The sequence below is a fragment of the Patella vulgata genome, chromosome 6, assembly GCF_932274485.2.
Source record: "Patella vulgata chromosome 6, xgPatVulg1.2, whole genome shotgun sequence".
In the NCBI taxonomy this organism is placed as follows: domain Eukaryota; kingdom Metazoa; phylum Mollusca; class Gastropoda; family Patellidae; genus Patella; species Patella vulgata.
The window spans coordinates 16,238,864-16,257,776 of record NC_065884.2 but is presented as its reverse complement, the minus strand read 5'-3'; the positions used below and the strand labels follow the sequence as shown (position 1 = coordinate 16,257,776).

At 35.9% G+C, this 18,913-nt stretch overlaps 1 protein-coding gene across 2 annotated transcripts; it reads left to right on the top strand.

Moving 5' to 3' along the window:
- Window positions 1-4,497: 4,497 nt before the first annotated feature.
- Window positions 4,498-17,074, top strand: LOC126823663 (nuclear pore glycoprotein p62). Of its 2 annotated transcripts, none has more exons than XM_050552630.2 (12): window positions 4,498-4,625; window positions 5,496-5,609; window positions 6,180-6,338; window positions 6,503-6,706; window positions 10,361-10,447; window positions 11,003-11,086; window positions 12,226-12,511; window positions 13,178-13,349; window positions 14,158-14,342; window positions 14,968-15,079; window positions 15,864-15,930; window positions 16,544-17,074. In XM_050552630.2, the coding sequence occupies exons 2-12, from the start codon at window positions 5,576-5,578 to the stop codon at window positions 16,633-16,635; spliced, it is 1,482 nt and encodes a 493-aa protein (XP_050408587.1). In that variant the 5' UTR covers window positions 4,498-4,625; window positions 5,496-5,575; the 3' UTR covers window positions 16,636-17,074. The 2 variants fall into 2 exon arrangements, with proteins under 2 accessions (XP_050408587.1, XP_050408586.1); XM_050552629.2 differs by having other exon boundaries at window positions 10,349-10,447.
- The last annotated feature ends 1,839 nt before the right edge of the window (window positions 17,075-18,913 follow it).

Genomic DNA, 18,913 nt, shown 5'->3' with positions numbered 1-18,913 from the left:
TAAGATTTTATATTGATATTTCGAAGACTTGACAATCAAACATTTAATTAAGGGGAGATAATCCCTATTGTTAGCAGACGAACTGGAGGCAGACCACCATTAATTTCCCCCATTGACTTCAATGTTAATTCTGGCCTCTTTGCCCACCTCCAACTTTTCCCCAAATTTTCGTTGGGCTGAATGTTTTTCCCTACAGACAGAGGAACAAATGGTCATGTCTTTGCACTAAAATTTATATGAGGTTGACCACCAAAATTTTGAGATACACAAACTTGAAGAAGCATACTAAAAAAATGTAAGTTGCCGTACATATCGCCGTGGCCAACCTGATAACCCCTGTTATCCTTCCGCCTCAAAATCATGAATATTTACCAAAACCTGGCAGAAAATGTTAATTCAAACCCTCTTCGTGTATTCTAGACCAAAAAATCAACAAAAATGGGCATGCAAAAGGTGAGAAAAGAGAGAGAGAATTGCTATAAATATACCGAGATGGTGAAATTTAATGGTGGTCTGCCTCCAACTAGAGATCAGCCCATATATCTATTGTTGTAAAACACAATGTGAAATGTTTGTTGTAAATGAAATGAAATGGGGTTTAACATCCTACTGTTCTGCTCCGAACTGGGTTAATGAAGACAGGCATACAGCCTACTCTTATATCGAATTCCAACTGTCAAAGGATCTTTTATATGCACGGATTGCACGCCAATGTGTACATGGGACCTCAGCTTTTTGTCCCATACGAATGACTAGACAACTGTCCTTGTCAGGCCCTCCCTCCTGCAATATTGACAAGGGGGAGCAACGCCGGAAAATCTGGATGAACTTTCTCGGCCAATGCAGGGATCGACCACCCGACCTCCAGGCTAGTCAGCCAGCATCTTACCCACATAGCCACCGTGATCCCCATGTTTGTTGTAACTTCCATACTCATGCTTGTACATGTAGTTGAGAATAAACTATTATTATTATTATCTATTGTAAAAACTGTCTCTGATACATGATAAAGTGACTTTTTTTTGTAAGTAATTATAAGTATATTAAAATTGCTGCTATATAAATGTATGTACTTATATTTAATCTCTGTAAGTTTCTGTACATCTTTATGGCTATTGAACTGTTTCGACTGGGTTTGATTAAGTGTAAGGTACAAGGTACAAGAAACTTAGAACAAAAAATCTGTTGCAAAAAACATGACCTCAGACAGAAGTTTAGGTAAAGCCATCAAAGCATGATTTGTGACCTATTTGCTGTTGCTGATTACCTTTTATACTTACACAGATGCCGATAAGGTATCCCCCATGGACTCTTGCACAAGTTCCATGGTATCCCTTACTATAAATTACAGTAACAAATGATGAATTTATAGATTTCATTCTTTCCAGTAAACTGCTTAAGAGTGCGAGTCATATATTTGCTTGAAAATTAACATATTGAACTGTGACTTAAAAGTGTTCAGTGTTTCGTATCTCTTGATGTCTATGGGAATTCTGTTTCACTGTTATGACATAGTATGAATATTTCAACATTATTTCTGACCTGCTTGTGCTACATCTGTTCAAACGATTATTGAAGGATTTTATGTTACAATAATCTGTATCACCTTTTATGCCTATTCATTACACATTAATTTAACCTTTTTGATCTGGCTAAATATCAAAACAGACATATATATATAGCATAAATTAAATACTCCCTGTTCATGATAAGTTTACTTTTCTGTTGAGGGTTTGCAATTAATTTGGACAACTTTGATTGTTTATTGTATCGTTTGTTAGGTAAGTGTCCTGCACTATCTATACACAGAATCTTTAAAATCTACATCTGCATACATTTCTGTTCTAGTCTAAGCTATGAGGTATATGTTCTTATGAATTGCACATATATCTGTTCTAGTCTAAGCTATAAAGTGTATTGTCTAAGCTATGAAGTACATGCATATGTCTGTTCTTTTCTAAGCTATGGAGTTTTTCTGGTCTAAACTATGAAGTGTTTCTGGTCTAATCTATGAAGTTTGGGAGTTTTGCGAGGAGGGGGGGGGGGAGAGAAAGATGAGGCACAGAGAGAAAGAGGGGGGATTTTAGTACATTCAAAGTAAACCAAGTAATTGGGACTAACATACATGTATGGAACAGTACATTTAATTCCAAGGGTCTCTAATTAGTTCTTAGAGGAAACCAGTTGAACGCAGGAAAACCCATCAAGTTAGGCAGGCAACCCTGCTCCTTGGTCAAGTACATGCTTGGGATCAAAGCCAAAATACTTGACTCAATGGCACTTAGGTGCATGTATAGTATAGAGTGGTCAATTTGTTTCACCTAAATTGTTAAGTGATGTCAACATTTCTCTGCTTACTAATATACACCAGGATAACTTCATTTTAAGAAATCTGATCATGGGAATTTGGTCAAGCGCTAAAGAAATATACATAAAAAAAGATATGTTGCCCACAGCAGGTACTGTATATAAGTCGTCCATGATTCTTTAGGTAAACTAGAGCCATAACTGTAGAAATTAGAATTGTTGAAATTCAATAGGTATGTTCATTTTTATAATTTGAATAATGTACACAAAATTCAGATGTGATGATAACTTTGTCGTTGGAGGGTTACTCTTAGAAGTAATTACCAGTAACTGCTATTGTTGAAACTTGATAGGCTTCTTTGTTTCACTAATATGAGCAATGCATAAATTTCTTCAGTTGACAATAAATTGTGGACAACCGACGACCATGCGTAATTGCAATATACAACCACATTTCAAAGTGGGCTAAAAAAATTTTTTTCAAAAATACATGTAGATAAACAATTTATTTATATAAAACTGTCTACATGTATATGCTTTCACTATTATTTTGTAAAAACATATCACATCTGTAATAATAGGATTTGCTTTTCAACAATTTTAAGCACAGACATGAACATGAATTGTCCATTTATAACTGTCTAAACACCGATCACACAACCCAGTTATTTAATAAGTTCATTCTTCATCAATTGAATAAAATGTTTATACTAAAATAGGTAATCCTAACATCATCTGGGCCATGGATCTTCCCGATTTTTTCTCATAACAAATGCAATTTTCTTTTGCATGTCTGTATTATATATTCTTTTACATCTTTCAAAGCTCAATCTTTGTCTTTTTAAAAATGGTTTCTCATAATACCGATTCCTTCTGATGTTATCCAATATCATGTCTTTTCTTAAAATACTGCAAAAATAATCAATAAAATTATTATTCTATATTTATGAATATATACATTATATTGGAAGATATGTCCGGGACTTGGTGCAGGATTTTTCTCAGGACTTATATAGTTTTAATAAAAGGCAAAAGAATGTGGTCAATCAACACATGAATTGACATCTTCTGATCATTTTCGACGGTGTGGAATAAGGCTACAAATCATATCCCTAGTTACTTCAATAAAGAATACCAGCAATACTAAAAAGAACCCAGATATTCAACTTCAAAGTGACATTACTCATACTAACAATAGGGTGGAAAAACATGGCCAGCAATGGTGAGTGCCAGTAATGATATAATATAATTTAACAAGAAATCATGGACAGGGTGAAAATGCACAACCATAGTAAAATATTGAAACATAAGCATGGACATGATAATATAGAGTAAAGTTCTAAAGCATCGCGCAAAGCATGGTGCTTAAGCAAAGCTCTTTTCCGATAACACATGAGTGTAACAAAAATTGTCACCCACAGACTGTTGATTAAAAAAAGAATCAGACTGGAACAGGATACACTGGGCAAAACTGGCAATGAGCATACCAAATCTCGCGGAAGCGAGATTACGTGTCTCGTAGAAATATTTCTATGATGCGTCTAATCAATGACGTCATATTTTTTTAACCTCAATAAAAATAATTCTCACACTTTTATATTCAAACAAAATTAATCATACAATTTAGATCTAAATTAAAATCAATTATATAAATAAATTATATATTTACAATTTAACAACAATCCCATCAGCTTCACTCAACTCAGGCAATGCCTGTTACATAATAAGGATGAATAAGTCGGTAAATACCAGGGCAGGTATTAATAACTTGTGTATGAACTGGGAAAATAATCTGTGGTTTGACTCCTACACTGACGCAAAAGAGAGAGAGTTGCCTCCCTTTTAACCACATTCATCCCTTCATTACTGAGTTTCATAGTTATTTATTTTCATGAAATAAAATAACGAGTGAAAGTAAAGACTTAACAGTCTAGCTTACCCATCCAGAGCATTAGCAGCTGCGTCAACATTATTATTTTTAACAAAAACGGTTTTTGCAATCATCCGAACATGATTTCTCGACATTTTTACGACTTGACAACAGATGTCGTAAACTAGAAAGCGCTATTTTAATATTTAGCGTTTAATTTAAACAACTTCTCTTTCTTTCAAGTAGTTAATTATATAGTGGAGATCTAAAAAGATACCTTTCACTTCTTGAAAATTAAAATACGCAGTAACAATATTTGTTTTACGACAGCTAAGATAAGGTCGAAGCTTGGCCGCCAATGCTATGAAAGAAGCAAATGTGAAAGTAGAAATTTGTCATGTTGCAGTCTATAATTAATTTATTACCAAAATAACTTGTAGGTCTGCAGGTACGCAATGATATTTAGATCTGGTTAAGCAATTGATAAATCTAGTTAGAATAGTCTAAAACAGAACCGTCCGGTCTTTGAAATTGGCATTGCCAAAGCAAGGTAAAAACTAAAAGTTGAGAATAGAATGAGAGTCACTCAGCTGACCTTCTATCGGTATAATATGCATACAACATTCCCAACTAGACTATATAATTACGAATTGTTGAAAAAAAAACGACCCAATGTGAGAGCAGGTAAAATCAAGACTAATCAGTCATCGAAACGGGCTACAGCTGCGTGACCGTTGACCCAAAATGAATGAAATAGAATGGGGTATAACACCTTACTTTTAAGCACAAACTCACTGTGACTGTTCTGACCGGGACTGTACAATAGGCGGACTAGATTACTAGTAGTTAGTTCCTTTTGTTTTTGGAACAGACTAAGTCATTTAAAGACCATTCCTATCCGTTCCTATTAACAAGCAATGTAATAACGATCTACCCCTACATGTACCTCTGTTCCAGGACGATTTTGAGGTCCTCACCTATTTTTCACCATGTGCAGTTATTCTTTGTTCACCAAAAGGAATCGTCCTTTCCAAAAGGAACTACTTAATGGCAAGCAAGCCCATTTACTTGATTTGCTTTTGTTGTTTCTTACATAAGTTATGTTTCTTGTCCTGGAGTTTTTCCATAGGGTTTCTTTGTATATGGTTTGGTTTTACTTTTGGGTGATAGCATATGGTGTGTTTCCCCCAGAGTTACTGTTAGTCAGAATAAAAAACACACTTATATATATTTATAAGGTTACATATATCGCCTGGAAAAAATTAATTTGCAGTTTTACATGGTTACCCGGTAATATAAAATTAGATTTCTCTTTCAGGGCCAAGTTTGTGAAGACCGAACTTTAAAAAGGGTATACATTTATACATTTTGTGTAATTTGAAGTAAGATTTTGAGAAAATGTTCGGTGGTAATAAACAGGGAGCACCTGGAGGTAATTATTTTCATTTGTATGGTTGTTCATCAGTGCTTTGTAAATTTTGCCATTTGAATTCACTAATTGATAGTCTATGTTGGATTTCAATCAGGCATTATTAACCCGTTATTGTATTATATTGCATCACTTCTACAGGTCTGGAAATACTGTTTTGAGTTTAATGTGACAAATGTCAGGATCCATTTAATTAAGTTGTCACTGACACTTTTTGTCGGACATGTATCATACTTACTCATGTATTAAAATATCAATAAAAACACAGAAAAAATACAATTTATACTTTGCAGAATGACAAGTGCCAAAGGAATTGTGCCTGCGAAAGATTAAAGCTTGCTTTGTCTGTGACAGGTGTCTTATTTCCAGACAGTTTGAATTAGAACTTCTTTCTTCCTCTAAACATTATGGAATGCAAATATATTTGGTTTTAAATCTATAGTTTTAATGATCAATACTTAAAACTCTGTCAGGGATACTTCAGATTTATATTTTTCCTGTCACTATTGGTTTGTATAGTTTATGCTTATAAATTATATATGTATGGTACATAACCAATGTCTCTATTTTCAGGGTTTTCATTTACATCAACACCTGGTACTGGTACTACTCCTGGACTATCATTAGGTACTGCAACAACAACAACTACTGCAGCTCCTTCAGGAGGGTTTAGTTTTGGTGCAACTGGAGGTGCTGGGGCTGGAACAGGGTTTGGCAAACCAACTGCTGCAGGTAAGCAGTGAGATTACATTTCTTCTTCAGCTTCAGGCAGATAAGCCTAAAATTTTTAAAGCATATCAATCACTATTGATCAATTAAAATTTTTGTATGTAATCTATCAATTATTATTGTAGAAAAGTAGAACAATGTAATAAAATTGAATGGTTATTTTATAGCTACGGGATTCTCATTGGGTGGAACTGCAGCAGCCCAAGCAACAGGTTTGGGAACTCCTGGGTTTTCCTTTAATTCTGCCATAACATCCACTCCTGCAGCACAAGTGCCAAAGCCTAATGTTACACCAACAGTTAATCCAGGGGGAGGATTCTCATTTGGTGCTACCACACCTGCAGCTACGCCCAGTTTAGGATTGGGAACAGGTAAGAAAATAGAGATATGTGTGTAGTTGCAATCTTGTAATCATATTGTTGTGGTTTGATGTATCTTGATAGAGTCTTAAATGCGTGTAAGCCAAATCTTTTTAATTTTTAGTTCTTTCTTGTGTTATACGTGATATTTAAAAACTGGAATTCACTCTTTTTAGAAGAACAATCCATAATTTTTTGTTGATTTTACAGAATCTGTAAAGATAAAAGTTATTATTCAATCTGTTTGAAATGTTATGCATTGTTCAAATTATTGAGACCTAAAGGTGAATTCTGTTGATTACATTTACAGCTATTGCCCTTGATTTGTTTGTAATAAGGGGATCACGTGGCTAAGTGGGTAAGGCGCTGGCTCGCTGGCCTGGAGGTCGGGTGTTCGATCCCTGCATTGGCCGAGAAAGTTCATCCAGATTTTCCGGCGTGGTTTCCCCTTTTCAGTGATGCAGGACGGAGGGCCTGACAAGGACAGCTGTCTAGTCCTTCGGATGAGACAAAAAACCGAGGCCCCGTGTATACATTGGAATGCACGTAAAAGATCCCTTGGCAGTTGGAATTTAATATAAGAGTAGGCGATAGTGCCGCTGCCCGGGCAAAATTTCCCTCATAGCACACTGTATGGCGTATGCCCGTCTTCATTAGCCCAGGTTAGGAGCAGAACAGTAGGACGTTAAACCCCATTTCATTTCATTTCATTTGTTTGTAATATCTTGTGAATACCGGTACTCTATCGACAAAAATGGTGTTCGATCCCTGCATTGGCCGAGAAAGTTCATCCAGATTTTCCGACGTGGTTCCCAAATGTCAGTGATGCAGCACGGAGGTCCTGACAAGGACAGCTGTCTAGTCGTTCGGATGGGACGGACAACCGAGGTCCTATGTACACATTGGCGTGCACGTAAAAGATCCCTTGACAGTTGGAATTCGATATATGAGTAGGCTGTAGTGCTGCTGTCTGGGCAAAATTTCCCTCATACCACACTGTATGGCGTATGCCCATCTTCATTAGCCCAGTTCGGAGCAGAACAGTAGGATGTTAAACCCCATTTCATTTCATTTACAAAAATGGTGCATTGTTCAAATTAATGAATATAAGCATTTTATCGAATTTCTGTTAATTATTGTCCTTGCTCAATTTGTAGAAACCTGTTAATTCTGTAGTAAAAGTAATTATTTGACCTATTTTAAAATTGTTTTTATTATTCGATTTATTATTATGGTATAATGATTTTGCTTTTTATACGTCCACATTCATAATGTGAACGTATTATGCCGTCGCCCCTGTCTGTGTGTGTGTGTGTGTGTATGTATGTATGTATGTATGTGTGTGTGTGTGTGTGTGTGTGTGTGTGTGTCTGTGGTTCGCCTACAGGGCGCAATTCTTCATGGATTTTCTTCAAACTTGGTATACTTATTCCTTATACCCCAAGGAAGATCCCTATTGTTTTTGGTGCATGCCCGACCCCCCGGGGCAGAGCCACGCCCATTTCTAGTATTTGTTTGTTTGTCGTCTACAGGCCACATTTCTTAACTAATAATCTTGAAACTTTGCATACACATTCTTTGTACCCTAAGGAACATCCCTATCGTTTGGGGTGCATGCCCAACCCCCAGGGGCAGAGCCACGCCCATTTTCTTTTCGTGTGTCTTTGTGTCGCCTACAGGGCGCAATTCTTACTGGATTTTCTTCAAACTTGGTATACTTATTCCTTATACCCCAAGGAAGATCCCTATTGTTTTTGGTGCATGCCCGACCCCCAGGGGCAGAGCCACGCCCATTTCTAGTATTTGTTTGTTTGTCGTCTACAGGCCACATTTCTTAACTTATAATCTTGCATACACATTCTTTGTACCCTAAGGAACATCCCTATCGTTTGGGGTACATGCCCAACCCCCAGGGGCAGAGCCACGCCCATTTCCCATTTTCTTTTCGTGTGTCTTTGTGTCGCCTACAGGGCGCAATTCTTACTGGATTTTCTTCAAACTTGGTATACTTATTCCTTATACCCTAAGTATGACCCCTATTGTTTTTGGTGCATGCCCGACCCCCAGGGGCAGAGCCACGCCCATTCCTTATATTTATTTATTTGTTAGTCATCTACAGACCGCATTTCTTAACGTATCATCTTGAAACTATGCATACTTATTCTTTGTACCCCAAGGAACATCCCTATCGTTTGGGGTGCATGCCCGACCCCAGGGGCAGAGCCACGAACTTTTTCTTTTCTTTTTATGTCTGTGTGTCGCCTATAGGCCACAATTCTTATTCAATCGTCTTGAAAAATTTTCATATGAATTGCTTATACCCTAAGTATGATCCCTATTGTTTTTGGTGCATGCCCGACCCCCAGGGGCAGAACCACGCCCATTCCTTATATTTATTTATTTGTTTGTCATCTACAGACCGCATTTCTTAACGTATCAACTTTACATACTTATTCCTTATACCCTAAGGATGATCCCTATTGTTTTTAGTGCATGCTCGCCTCCCCGGGGCAGAGCCACCCCCATTTTTTGTATTTGTTTGTTTGTCGTCTACAGGCCACATTTCTTAACGTATCATCTTGAAACTTTGCATACTTATTCTTTGTACCCTAAGGAACATCCCTATCGTTTTGGGTGCATGCCCAACCCCCAGGGGCAAAGCCACGCCCATTTTCTTTTTTATGTCTGTGTGTCGCCTACAGGCCACAATTCTTAATCAATCGTCTTTAAATTTTTTCATATGAATTGCTTATACCCTAACGATGATCCCTATTGTTTTTTTACCTCCAGGGGCAGAGCCACGCCCATTTCCTTTTCTTTTTATGTCTGTGTGTCACCTACAGGCCACAATTCTTAATCAATCGTCTTGAAAAAATTTCATATGAATTGCTTATACCCTAACGATGATCCCTATTGTTTTTGGTGCATGCCCGACCGCCAGGGGCAGAGCCACGCCCATCCCTTATATTTACAGATCGCATTTCTTATCGTATCACCTTGAAACCTAGCATACATATTCCTTCTATCCTAAGGAACATCCCTATTATTTGTGGTGAATACCCAACCCCCAGGGGCAGAGCTACGCCCATTTTCTTTTTTTATGTCTGTGTGTCACTTGCAGACCGCATTTCTTAATCGATCATCTTGAAAACTTTTTTATACTTATTCCTTATAGCCTAAGGCTACTTTTTATACTTATTCCTTAATCCTAAGGCCGACCTCTATTATTATTTTTGGTGCATGCTCGACCCCTTGGGACAGAGCCACACCTAATGTTTGTGTGTCTTGTGTTTTGCCTACAGACCGCAATTCTTAACAGATTCTTTTGAAACTTTGCATACCTATTCGAAACGTCATTTTTTTGGAATAAAGACATCGATTGTTTTAAAATAAAAATTGTGTTCTGTTAATGTGAACGAAGTGTTAAACTGATAGCAGTCCTACAACCCAGTTTTATTTCACAGACCCTCAATGCAAACTGGACCATATCAAACAAAACAGGAATGTGGACGTATATTGCTGCGTTAGCGATGCTCTTGTTTACTTAAAGATTTACAATACGACAACCTTTACAGACAGCTTAGCTGCTGTGGGAGGTTGGGTTTTTTTTGCCTGGCAACCCATATTTTATGTTTTTGGATGATCTATTTTTAGCTACACTTTTAGGTACAGGTATCAGTGCTGCGAAAACAAGTACGTCTGGAACACCAGGATTTTCATTTGGTTTACAATCAACACCAACAGCTGCATCAGGTAATGGTTCACAAAATTGAAGTATTTAATGAATTAAGACATTTATTATCTTTCAAGACTATTGAGCCGCTTGGATATAATTGCTAAAAGTGTTTTTAGTAGTGGGTTATTTAACTGGTTTTTTTATTGAGTAACTTGATAAACTCAACCTTTGATTACCATTTTTAAACTTGTCAAGAGATAAAAAAAAATGCAGGAATTATCTCCCACGAAATTATAGCGAAAAGTCACTGAGCATGTGTCTTAAGGTATCCAGACACAAGGCAATTGCTAGTCAAGAAGCTACCGGTAGTCTCCCTCCATCCCCTCTGGAATACTGGCCTTTGGTCTTTGAAAACATAGAGCCTCAGATAATTGGTTAGGGTTAGGAGTAGGATTGCAGTAAAGGTTTCTTCATAAAGATAAGCACCAATCAGTGCTATATATATATTTGGCAAAGTTAAAAGATTCAAAAACTGTTCTGTTAAAATACAATATAGCATTAAGTCTTTTATTATTTATTTAGCATCTTATGTTTAAACATTAGATGTAAATAGTCTTTTAATTTGATTGCAGGTTTATCACTTGGAACAACACCAGCCGCAACTGCAGCACCAGCTACATCAACCTCTGGTGGCTTTTCATTTGGACAGATGCCAGGTAAATATAATTTATCTCTCTGGGCTCATTTCTCTATACGGCATTAGTATAAAAATCATACACAAGAGGAGGGTCGGTGTAGAGGAGTGTTCTGGGTAGAAAAAATTTCAGGATGTATCAAGCTGGGCCCCAGTTTCACACTTAAGTTAAGAATATACTCAACTATCAATCACTGTTTATGAGAAATATCTTTGATCCAGAAACATAAAACCTGCACATGGTTTCTTATTGATGTACATGTATTTGATACATTAAAACAACAACGATTTTTATAAAGGCATTGCATATTTTCTAGTTAAGATAAGGTGAGAAATTTTGAGTAAATTCTTAACTTAAAGATACATTATGTAAGATTTAGACAAAGAACTAACCATTCTTGCTATAATAGTTCGAAAGTAGATAATGTAAAATGAATAATTTGAAAATTTCATTCAAATTACTCTATTGCAAGCGAAGCTAAGTCTCGGTCCTCCATATTTGATTAAATCAAAGTATCGCTGAACCATTCTAATCTATTTAATATCGGAGAAATCTGATGCCATCGAGAGTTGATTAAGCCTGGATCAGTTATTTAATGCCTGGATCAGTTAATTAATGTCTAATTAATACTTTAGTAGATAACATTCCTGGCCTAAAGAAAGACCTGCAATAGGCAGATTTAGCTATTGCATAATGCATGTTTAAGTCTGAGAATGTTTTGTGAAATCAGGGTCTGTTTCTCACTTGTCAGATGTGGCATCTGCAGAACTGACAGGGAAAGCGTGCTCAGTCGACAAAATACTGAGATGTGCTTTATTTAAAAGAACCGGTGACGATAGGAATTTGTTAAAAAAAATATGCTGAAATACAGCTGTTGGGTTAAAATTCTCCCCCTTGCATTACGCACATTTAAGCATCGAAATACGTATTGCGATTATGAGATATTGACCCTATTCCAGCTTGCCCATATTTTTCATGTGGAATCCCCTTCTTAGTTTGAGTAGATTGGGCACCAGGGCTTAATGCATAGTTTGATTTTCATATTTCAGTATATCTGGACTACCATTTAATGTACACTGACATAAAATCCTCTGGATTCCACTTTAATCAGTTTTATTAGTTACCTAAAATTCCATGTAGATTTGTTACTTAAATAACAGGTGCAGGAGCCACATTAGGTGGTTTAAAGACTGCCACAACAAGTGCAGCACCCAGTATAGGCTTTAATCTAGCTGGAGCTCCACCTGCAACATCAGCAGCTGGTGGGCTAACGTTAGGTGCAGCAAGTGCTACAACTATAAAACCTCCAGGAACTGGTCTCAATCTTGGAGCAGCATCTACAGCCCCAGCATCAACTGGTTTAGGATTATCAACCACCACATCTACTGCTGGGTTAGGTCTTCTGAATTCTACAGCCAACAAATCCACAGCATCTGTTTTACCAAGGTAATATTTTTGCTTTTCTGTCAAATAAATTTGAAGTCCTTGGATAAAAAAAAAGTGCTACAGATAAAAAAAATATTGTTCAGGCAATAAATCCAGCTATCCAACTGTGTCATAGTTTTCAAATTTTCTATGTACCAGATAATATATTTTTTGTCCAGTCAATAAATCCACTTGTCCGAATTATAAAATTGTGTCGGTTGTGGAGTTCAAATGTTTTAGATGTGTTCCTTGAACAAAAGGACACAAGTATGTGAAAATAACAAATTTTTCATGAAACATAATTTGTTATTATTGTAGGGTTAACCTTTTAATTACGTCATAAATTTTCCATGGGACCTGGTTTTGAGGCAATGCAGTAAACAGGAGACCACAATGAACAATAGCTAATTGACACTACATGGAGTCTGGTTGCTACTTAAACCATATGTAGAACCTCCTTATGGGTACCATTTTATTATTAGAATAACCTAACATAGAAACAGGGGCAGTAAAATAGTAACCATAGTCATCATGTGACCTGTAAGGAAAGGGCTAAAGACAGGACAAACAGCAGTGATTTCGTGTGTCCTAAGTCCTTGAAGGAAAAAATATATGATTGCTTTTAAAATAAGTTGATCGGTTTCAACATTATTCATCCCATTCTATTTTTGATATGAAATATTTCAGTACAACAACAACAACAACTGTAGCTGGTCCATCTAAACAAATGACATATCACCAACTAGAGGATGCTATCAACAAATGGACAACAGAATTATCAGAACAGGAGAAGATATTTTTACAACAGGCTACTCAAGTCAATGCTTGGGATAGATTAGTCATGGAGAATGGAGAAAAGGTAGAAAATGTATTTGTTAATATTTGAAAGTGATTCATCTCAATGTTTCTAAGATATGGATGTGTAAACCAGGGCTGTCATTTCCGTCATATTTACCAGGCTTGACTGACTGGTAGTCAAATTGACTGGCTGGAGAACTTATCTGTCAGTCAATTTACCATCTTCAATAAAAGGCTTGATCTCGCTTTAACTCGTACATCTTATCAAGGCCTTCACATAATACCCTGGATATTTCGGCACTAATTTCGATTGGGTATTCACCCAGCTTGAGAGCCTATCAGATTCCTCGATCATCGTGAATACCAAGTCCCGTGCTTTCCAGCTAAAATGTCTACCTTTGGTAATCGAGTTGCAAAGTTCAGGGTGTGTTCAAGGTCAAAGTTTCAGTGGAGGTCGCTATATTTGATTGTGTCACAGCCTCTGATTGGACGCTAATGTTCACGTGTGTGCAGTAAATGGAGATAACGTAGGCTATAAGTTCTGGAATTGTAAAGCAATCTAGCAACGTAGCTATAAGTTCTGGAATTGTAAAGCAATCTAGCAACTTCCAGATGTTGTTAAACTCGCAGCCGTTGCTTCAGAAACATGTCAATTTACATGCCATGTAATCAGAATTTTAAAGAATTCAACCCTAAAACCCAATAAATACAGTTCAATTTATAGATTTTAAGTGTAAAAAAACATTTAAACTGATAAATAAATCTAAACATTTTCATATTATTTGAAAACATGGAAAAAATGTCTTGCTAATCTGAGATTAACAGACATTGCAATATGTTAAATAAATAAACATATAATATAATTGTAGATAATTCAGTTGAGTCAAGATGTAGATAAAGTTAAAACTGATCAACAGAAGTTAGATCATGAGATTGATTTTATACATGCTCAACAACGAGAACTTGAAGAATTACTTCAACCATTAGAAAAAAGTTTAGAACAGATGCCTCCCATTAGTTTCCAGCAGCATGCTGATTTACAGAGAGAACACACGTAAGTAACAGATTTATCAATTGTATTCTGTTCATACTGGGACATACATGTATGATAATTAACGGCCATGTATAAACAGGAGATCTATGTTTTTTGTCCCATCCGAATGACTAGACACTTTTTCTTGCCAGGTCTTTCATTCTACATCATTAAGGGGAAAACAGGTTGGAAAATCCTGAGGTCTTGTGTATTTCAATACCTGGTACGTTTGGTGTTGTCAGATCATAGCATTATTTTCTTGCTATATGCCTAAAAAGCTTTAGAATTAAATTCCCAGAGACTACAGAACAGTGTACACTGGAAGATATGGAAATAGACATAGCTCTGTTCAAGCTAGTTGCACATTACATGACCCAAATCCTTCACATACAGATGTGATTAAATTCAGTGTTAGTTATAAAATAAAGTAATAAACTTTCAAGATTCTGGTGAATTGACTTCTCCAGATTTTGTTTGGTTGATGCAAAAATGTGCTACTATGAAATGTTTGTGCTGGGAGTGGGAATGTATGTATTTGAGGGCATTTGTAAAATAGGTACAAAGGCTATTATGAGAAATCAGATTATATAAAGATAATGTTTAATCTGAAATAATTGTAAATGATGTGTGTTATTGTGTATTGTAGTTACCAGCTAGCTGAGAGTATTGATGCCCAGATGAAGAGAATGGGACAAGATTTAAAGGAAACTATAGAAAGATTGAATGCTACTAATTCTAAGACAGACCCTCATGACCCTGTAAGTTTTATTAACAACTAATAATATATATATATATTTAACACTGTCTGTCAGTAGATCAATGGTGCATCTTTTATTGGGACATTCTTAATCGTGTGAACAAAGAATGGGTCTTATGTAAAAAAAGGAATTGGTCAAGTGTTTGTTATTGAAATAAAGCTTGATTCTTCATTAAGCAATGAAAATCAGTTTGTCACTTACATACATTAGCATGAATCCTCTTTTAAAGAAAGTGATATTTGGAGGATTAGATGATTGTGTTGCTTTGAACTTGTGACCCAACATACCTGTAAACAATTATTGTTAAATAATATATGATGTCTGGCATACAGGATGAGATTCAGATATTTTAGTAAAGGAAATGAAATGGGAATTAATGTTTGACTTTTCTGCACCAACTCGTTTAATGAAGACAGATTTACATGTGGTCAAATGTGCTATGACAGAGGTTTGCCGAACAGCGGTACCAAAGCCTAATCTTGCCAGAGAATCTTTAACATGTTTCTTTATACATGGGGCCTCAGTTTTCATTTCCATCCAAACAGCAAGGTGCTTTCCTAGCCAAGTCCTTGAATCCTGCCCCACTGACAAGGGTAAACCAGGTTTGATAATTCTTTCGGAAGTTTCCCATCCTGTATTGGAATCGATCCATATTTTATATTTTGCAAATTTGACAAGATTAATTTCCATCATGTATCATCAGACAAATTTAGTATGTTATCCTGAAACAAGTTAAATTTCTAATGACTGTGGGTGTACATGTCAACCTTGTATTTAATTTCAGGTTCAGCAGATAACAAAGATATTAAATGCTCATATGGATTCTTTATTATGGATTGATAGAAATTCAGGTATGTTGTATGTCATAATTAGTAGAAACTATTATAAATATTATAATGCATGGTTAGGGCATTCTAAACTTTATAGTGGGGTTGGATGACCGAATGGTTAGCATGTGCACACTGTATCATAAGGTCTGTCATTGAGTCAACTGGCGTGGTATCGATTCCCCGGTTGTACGTGACAAAGAGTAGGGTTGCCTGTCCAACCTTGTGGGTTTTCTCCGGGTCCTCCCACTGCTAAAGACCCCTATGCGCAAGCGAATTATTGAAATAAATTGAACCATGTGTTAGTCCCGAAATGACCTAGTTTGTGTCAAGTGGACATTAAACCCCATCTCTCTCTCTAAACTTTATAATACAGCTGTAATTATTTGTTACATGTTCTAGGAAGACCTTGTACTTGATATGCTGGGAAAGATAAACAAAGCAGGGTTTCTTTACCAATATACTAAGAAAAAAACAAACTTGACCTGTGGGTCTGTGCATTCTTCCATCTTTCCTCAGACTCTAGCTGTCTTCACTACAGACACTTATTTGTACTTTATATAAAATTATTTAAATATTTTACCAATATTTAGTTCTATCCACATTTCTGTATAATTAATTTATTTTGTTGTTTCAGCTGCCTTATATAGACGTGTTGAAGATATATCGAAAGAAATGGATTCACAGCGTAAAGAACAGGAAAGGAATTATAGACTAGTCTACAACTAACGTGTGTCATCCATTTTTATAGACTAGTATACAACTACATTCTCTTAGGTCGTCATAGTCAATTGACTTTAAATATTTGTATTATAAAAACAGACTATGTTCATCTGAAACTTCAAACCCAAGAAGATTGTGAAATATGTGTATCATTATTATAGAACTGAAAACAAAAATACGTGAACATGGTGTGAGAAGGTGGTAAAAAAAACTTTTATTAAATATATATATATTCAGTTGTAACATTTAAAGGTCTAGCAATGTGAAAAAATAAACAAATATAAATAATGATAGCAGACATTGCATCACACTAAATAAGTTCATTAGAAAAAATATCATGAAAAATAATATTCATCTGACATTGAAAATATGATAAAAATAAAAAAATATATTTGTACAAATTGCTGTGATTAAATATTTAGCTTCCTGGTCAAAGTATATTCTAGAAACTGTACAAAGATGCTTGGAAAGTGACATAAACAAACCAACAGGGAGGCTGATATCTCCTACCTTCCTTAATCCCAATATAAATAGATGTCACTGTACAAAGCATTGAGCACTCTGTTTAACCTAAGAAAATGCTCAGAAAATGCTCATTATTTAGCTTGAGTATTTTAGTAATGAAACTATAAACCAAGTTTCAACATTCTCAATTAGAATCAGATTTATAGTCTTACAAAGCATTGACAAATCAAATTGCTTAAATCTGTTTAGCGTATGCAGAAAATTCTCATCATTGAATTCAGCCAAGAGATTCACCTAATGAACATCTACACCAAGTTTGAACATTTGACCTCAAACAGAAATAGGTTTATTTGAGACACTTGATTGAACATTCCAGAATTAAAGACTGAATTAAATTTGTTCAATCCCAAGAATAGTGAATTTCGCGCTACAACGCATGTGTCGATTGAATAAGAAACCTAATCGTTGTGTTCAATTACTTTACAATTGTACGTGACAAGGAGTGTCGCCTGTCCAACCTCGTGGGTTTTCTCCAGGTCCTCCGGTTTCCTACCACTGCTAAAGACCCCTACGTGCAAGCAAATTATTGAAATAATTTTTTTTTTTTTTAAAAAAACATATTAGTCCCAAAATGACCTAGTTTGCGTCGAGTGGAATTTTTCTCCCTCTCTCACACACTAGTCAGTTGTCATCATTAACAAGGCTCAATTCTGTCAGTTTTGGATGTTCAGACTGAGAATCAAGCAAATGGTATAATGTGTGGACGGACAGATGAACTCATTTTAATAGTCCCTTACTTGCTAGGATTTTATTTGTTGAAACACTTATGGGATCAAATGAGATAGTGATGCGTATGCGGTAACTTCAGTGTGATTGTGCATTTTGGACAGTGCAGATGTGTATTCACATTGTCTCTTTCAGTCTAAGAATTTTATTACATTGTTTTTTATCAACGTGGTTGATATTTAAACTTTATTAGTTTTATATTCATATATCTTGACTGAGTACAGTTGTAAACAAATGTAATTTGTTATTTGCGACATTTTACGACTTGCTGATGACCTTTCTACGACATTGCCGTAAACCATACCTTGCACGGGTTAAAATGGATGGAAAGATGGTCAGTACTAGAAAGAAATCTTCGGAGGAAGATTGTGACGAGAGTTTGTTATTAAATCCCTAACAAAGAGTAGTAACCCCAGAGGTAGCTCCGGTCGCTCAACCAAGACTACGACGAGCAACAAAAAGCAATCTATTTCTGTTGTGAAACAGACTGGAGTAGATAACATGGACGAACCCAGTCCAAGTACTTCTAAAAATATAGACCATGATGCAATCATGGCAGTATTGAAAAGTATACAAGATAATCAGAAAAAACAAGGTGATGAATTGCACTCACTTACCGATAGAATTCAAACTATTGAAAACTATGATTACAATATTGATGAAAATGATGATTATGAAGATAATCCACAAGTATATGACGATGGGGAGGATGACATAGATAACTCTATGGAACCTCCACCCAAAAAACAGAAACTGGATGTTAACAATAACAGGTTTTCATCTATGGCAAAAAGATGTAAAATACAAGAGCCATGTGACAGTAAAATTGATGAAGTCTTAGCTGAAACTGTTACAGATCTGTTTAGAAATGGTATGAGCGAAAACCAATACCTTGAAATGGTCAAAGACGAAAATAATGCTAGACCTGAAAATTGTGAGGGTCTCACAATTGTTTGTACCAATCAATTAATATGGAACGTGATTTCCCCTAAGGCACAAACCAACGACAAAAAACTTTAGTTTATAGAAAAGT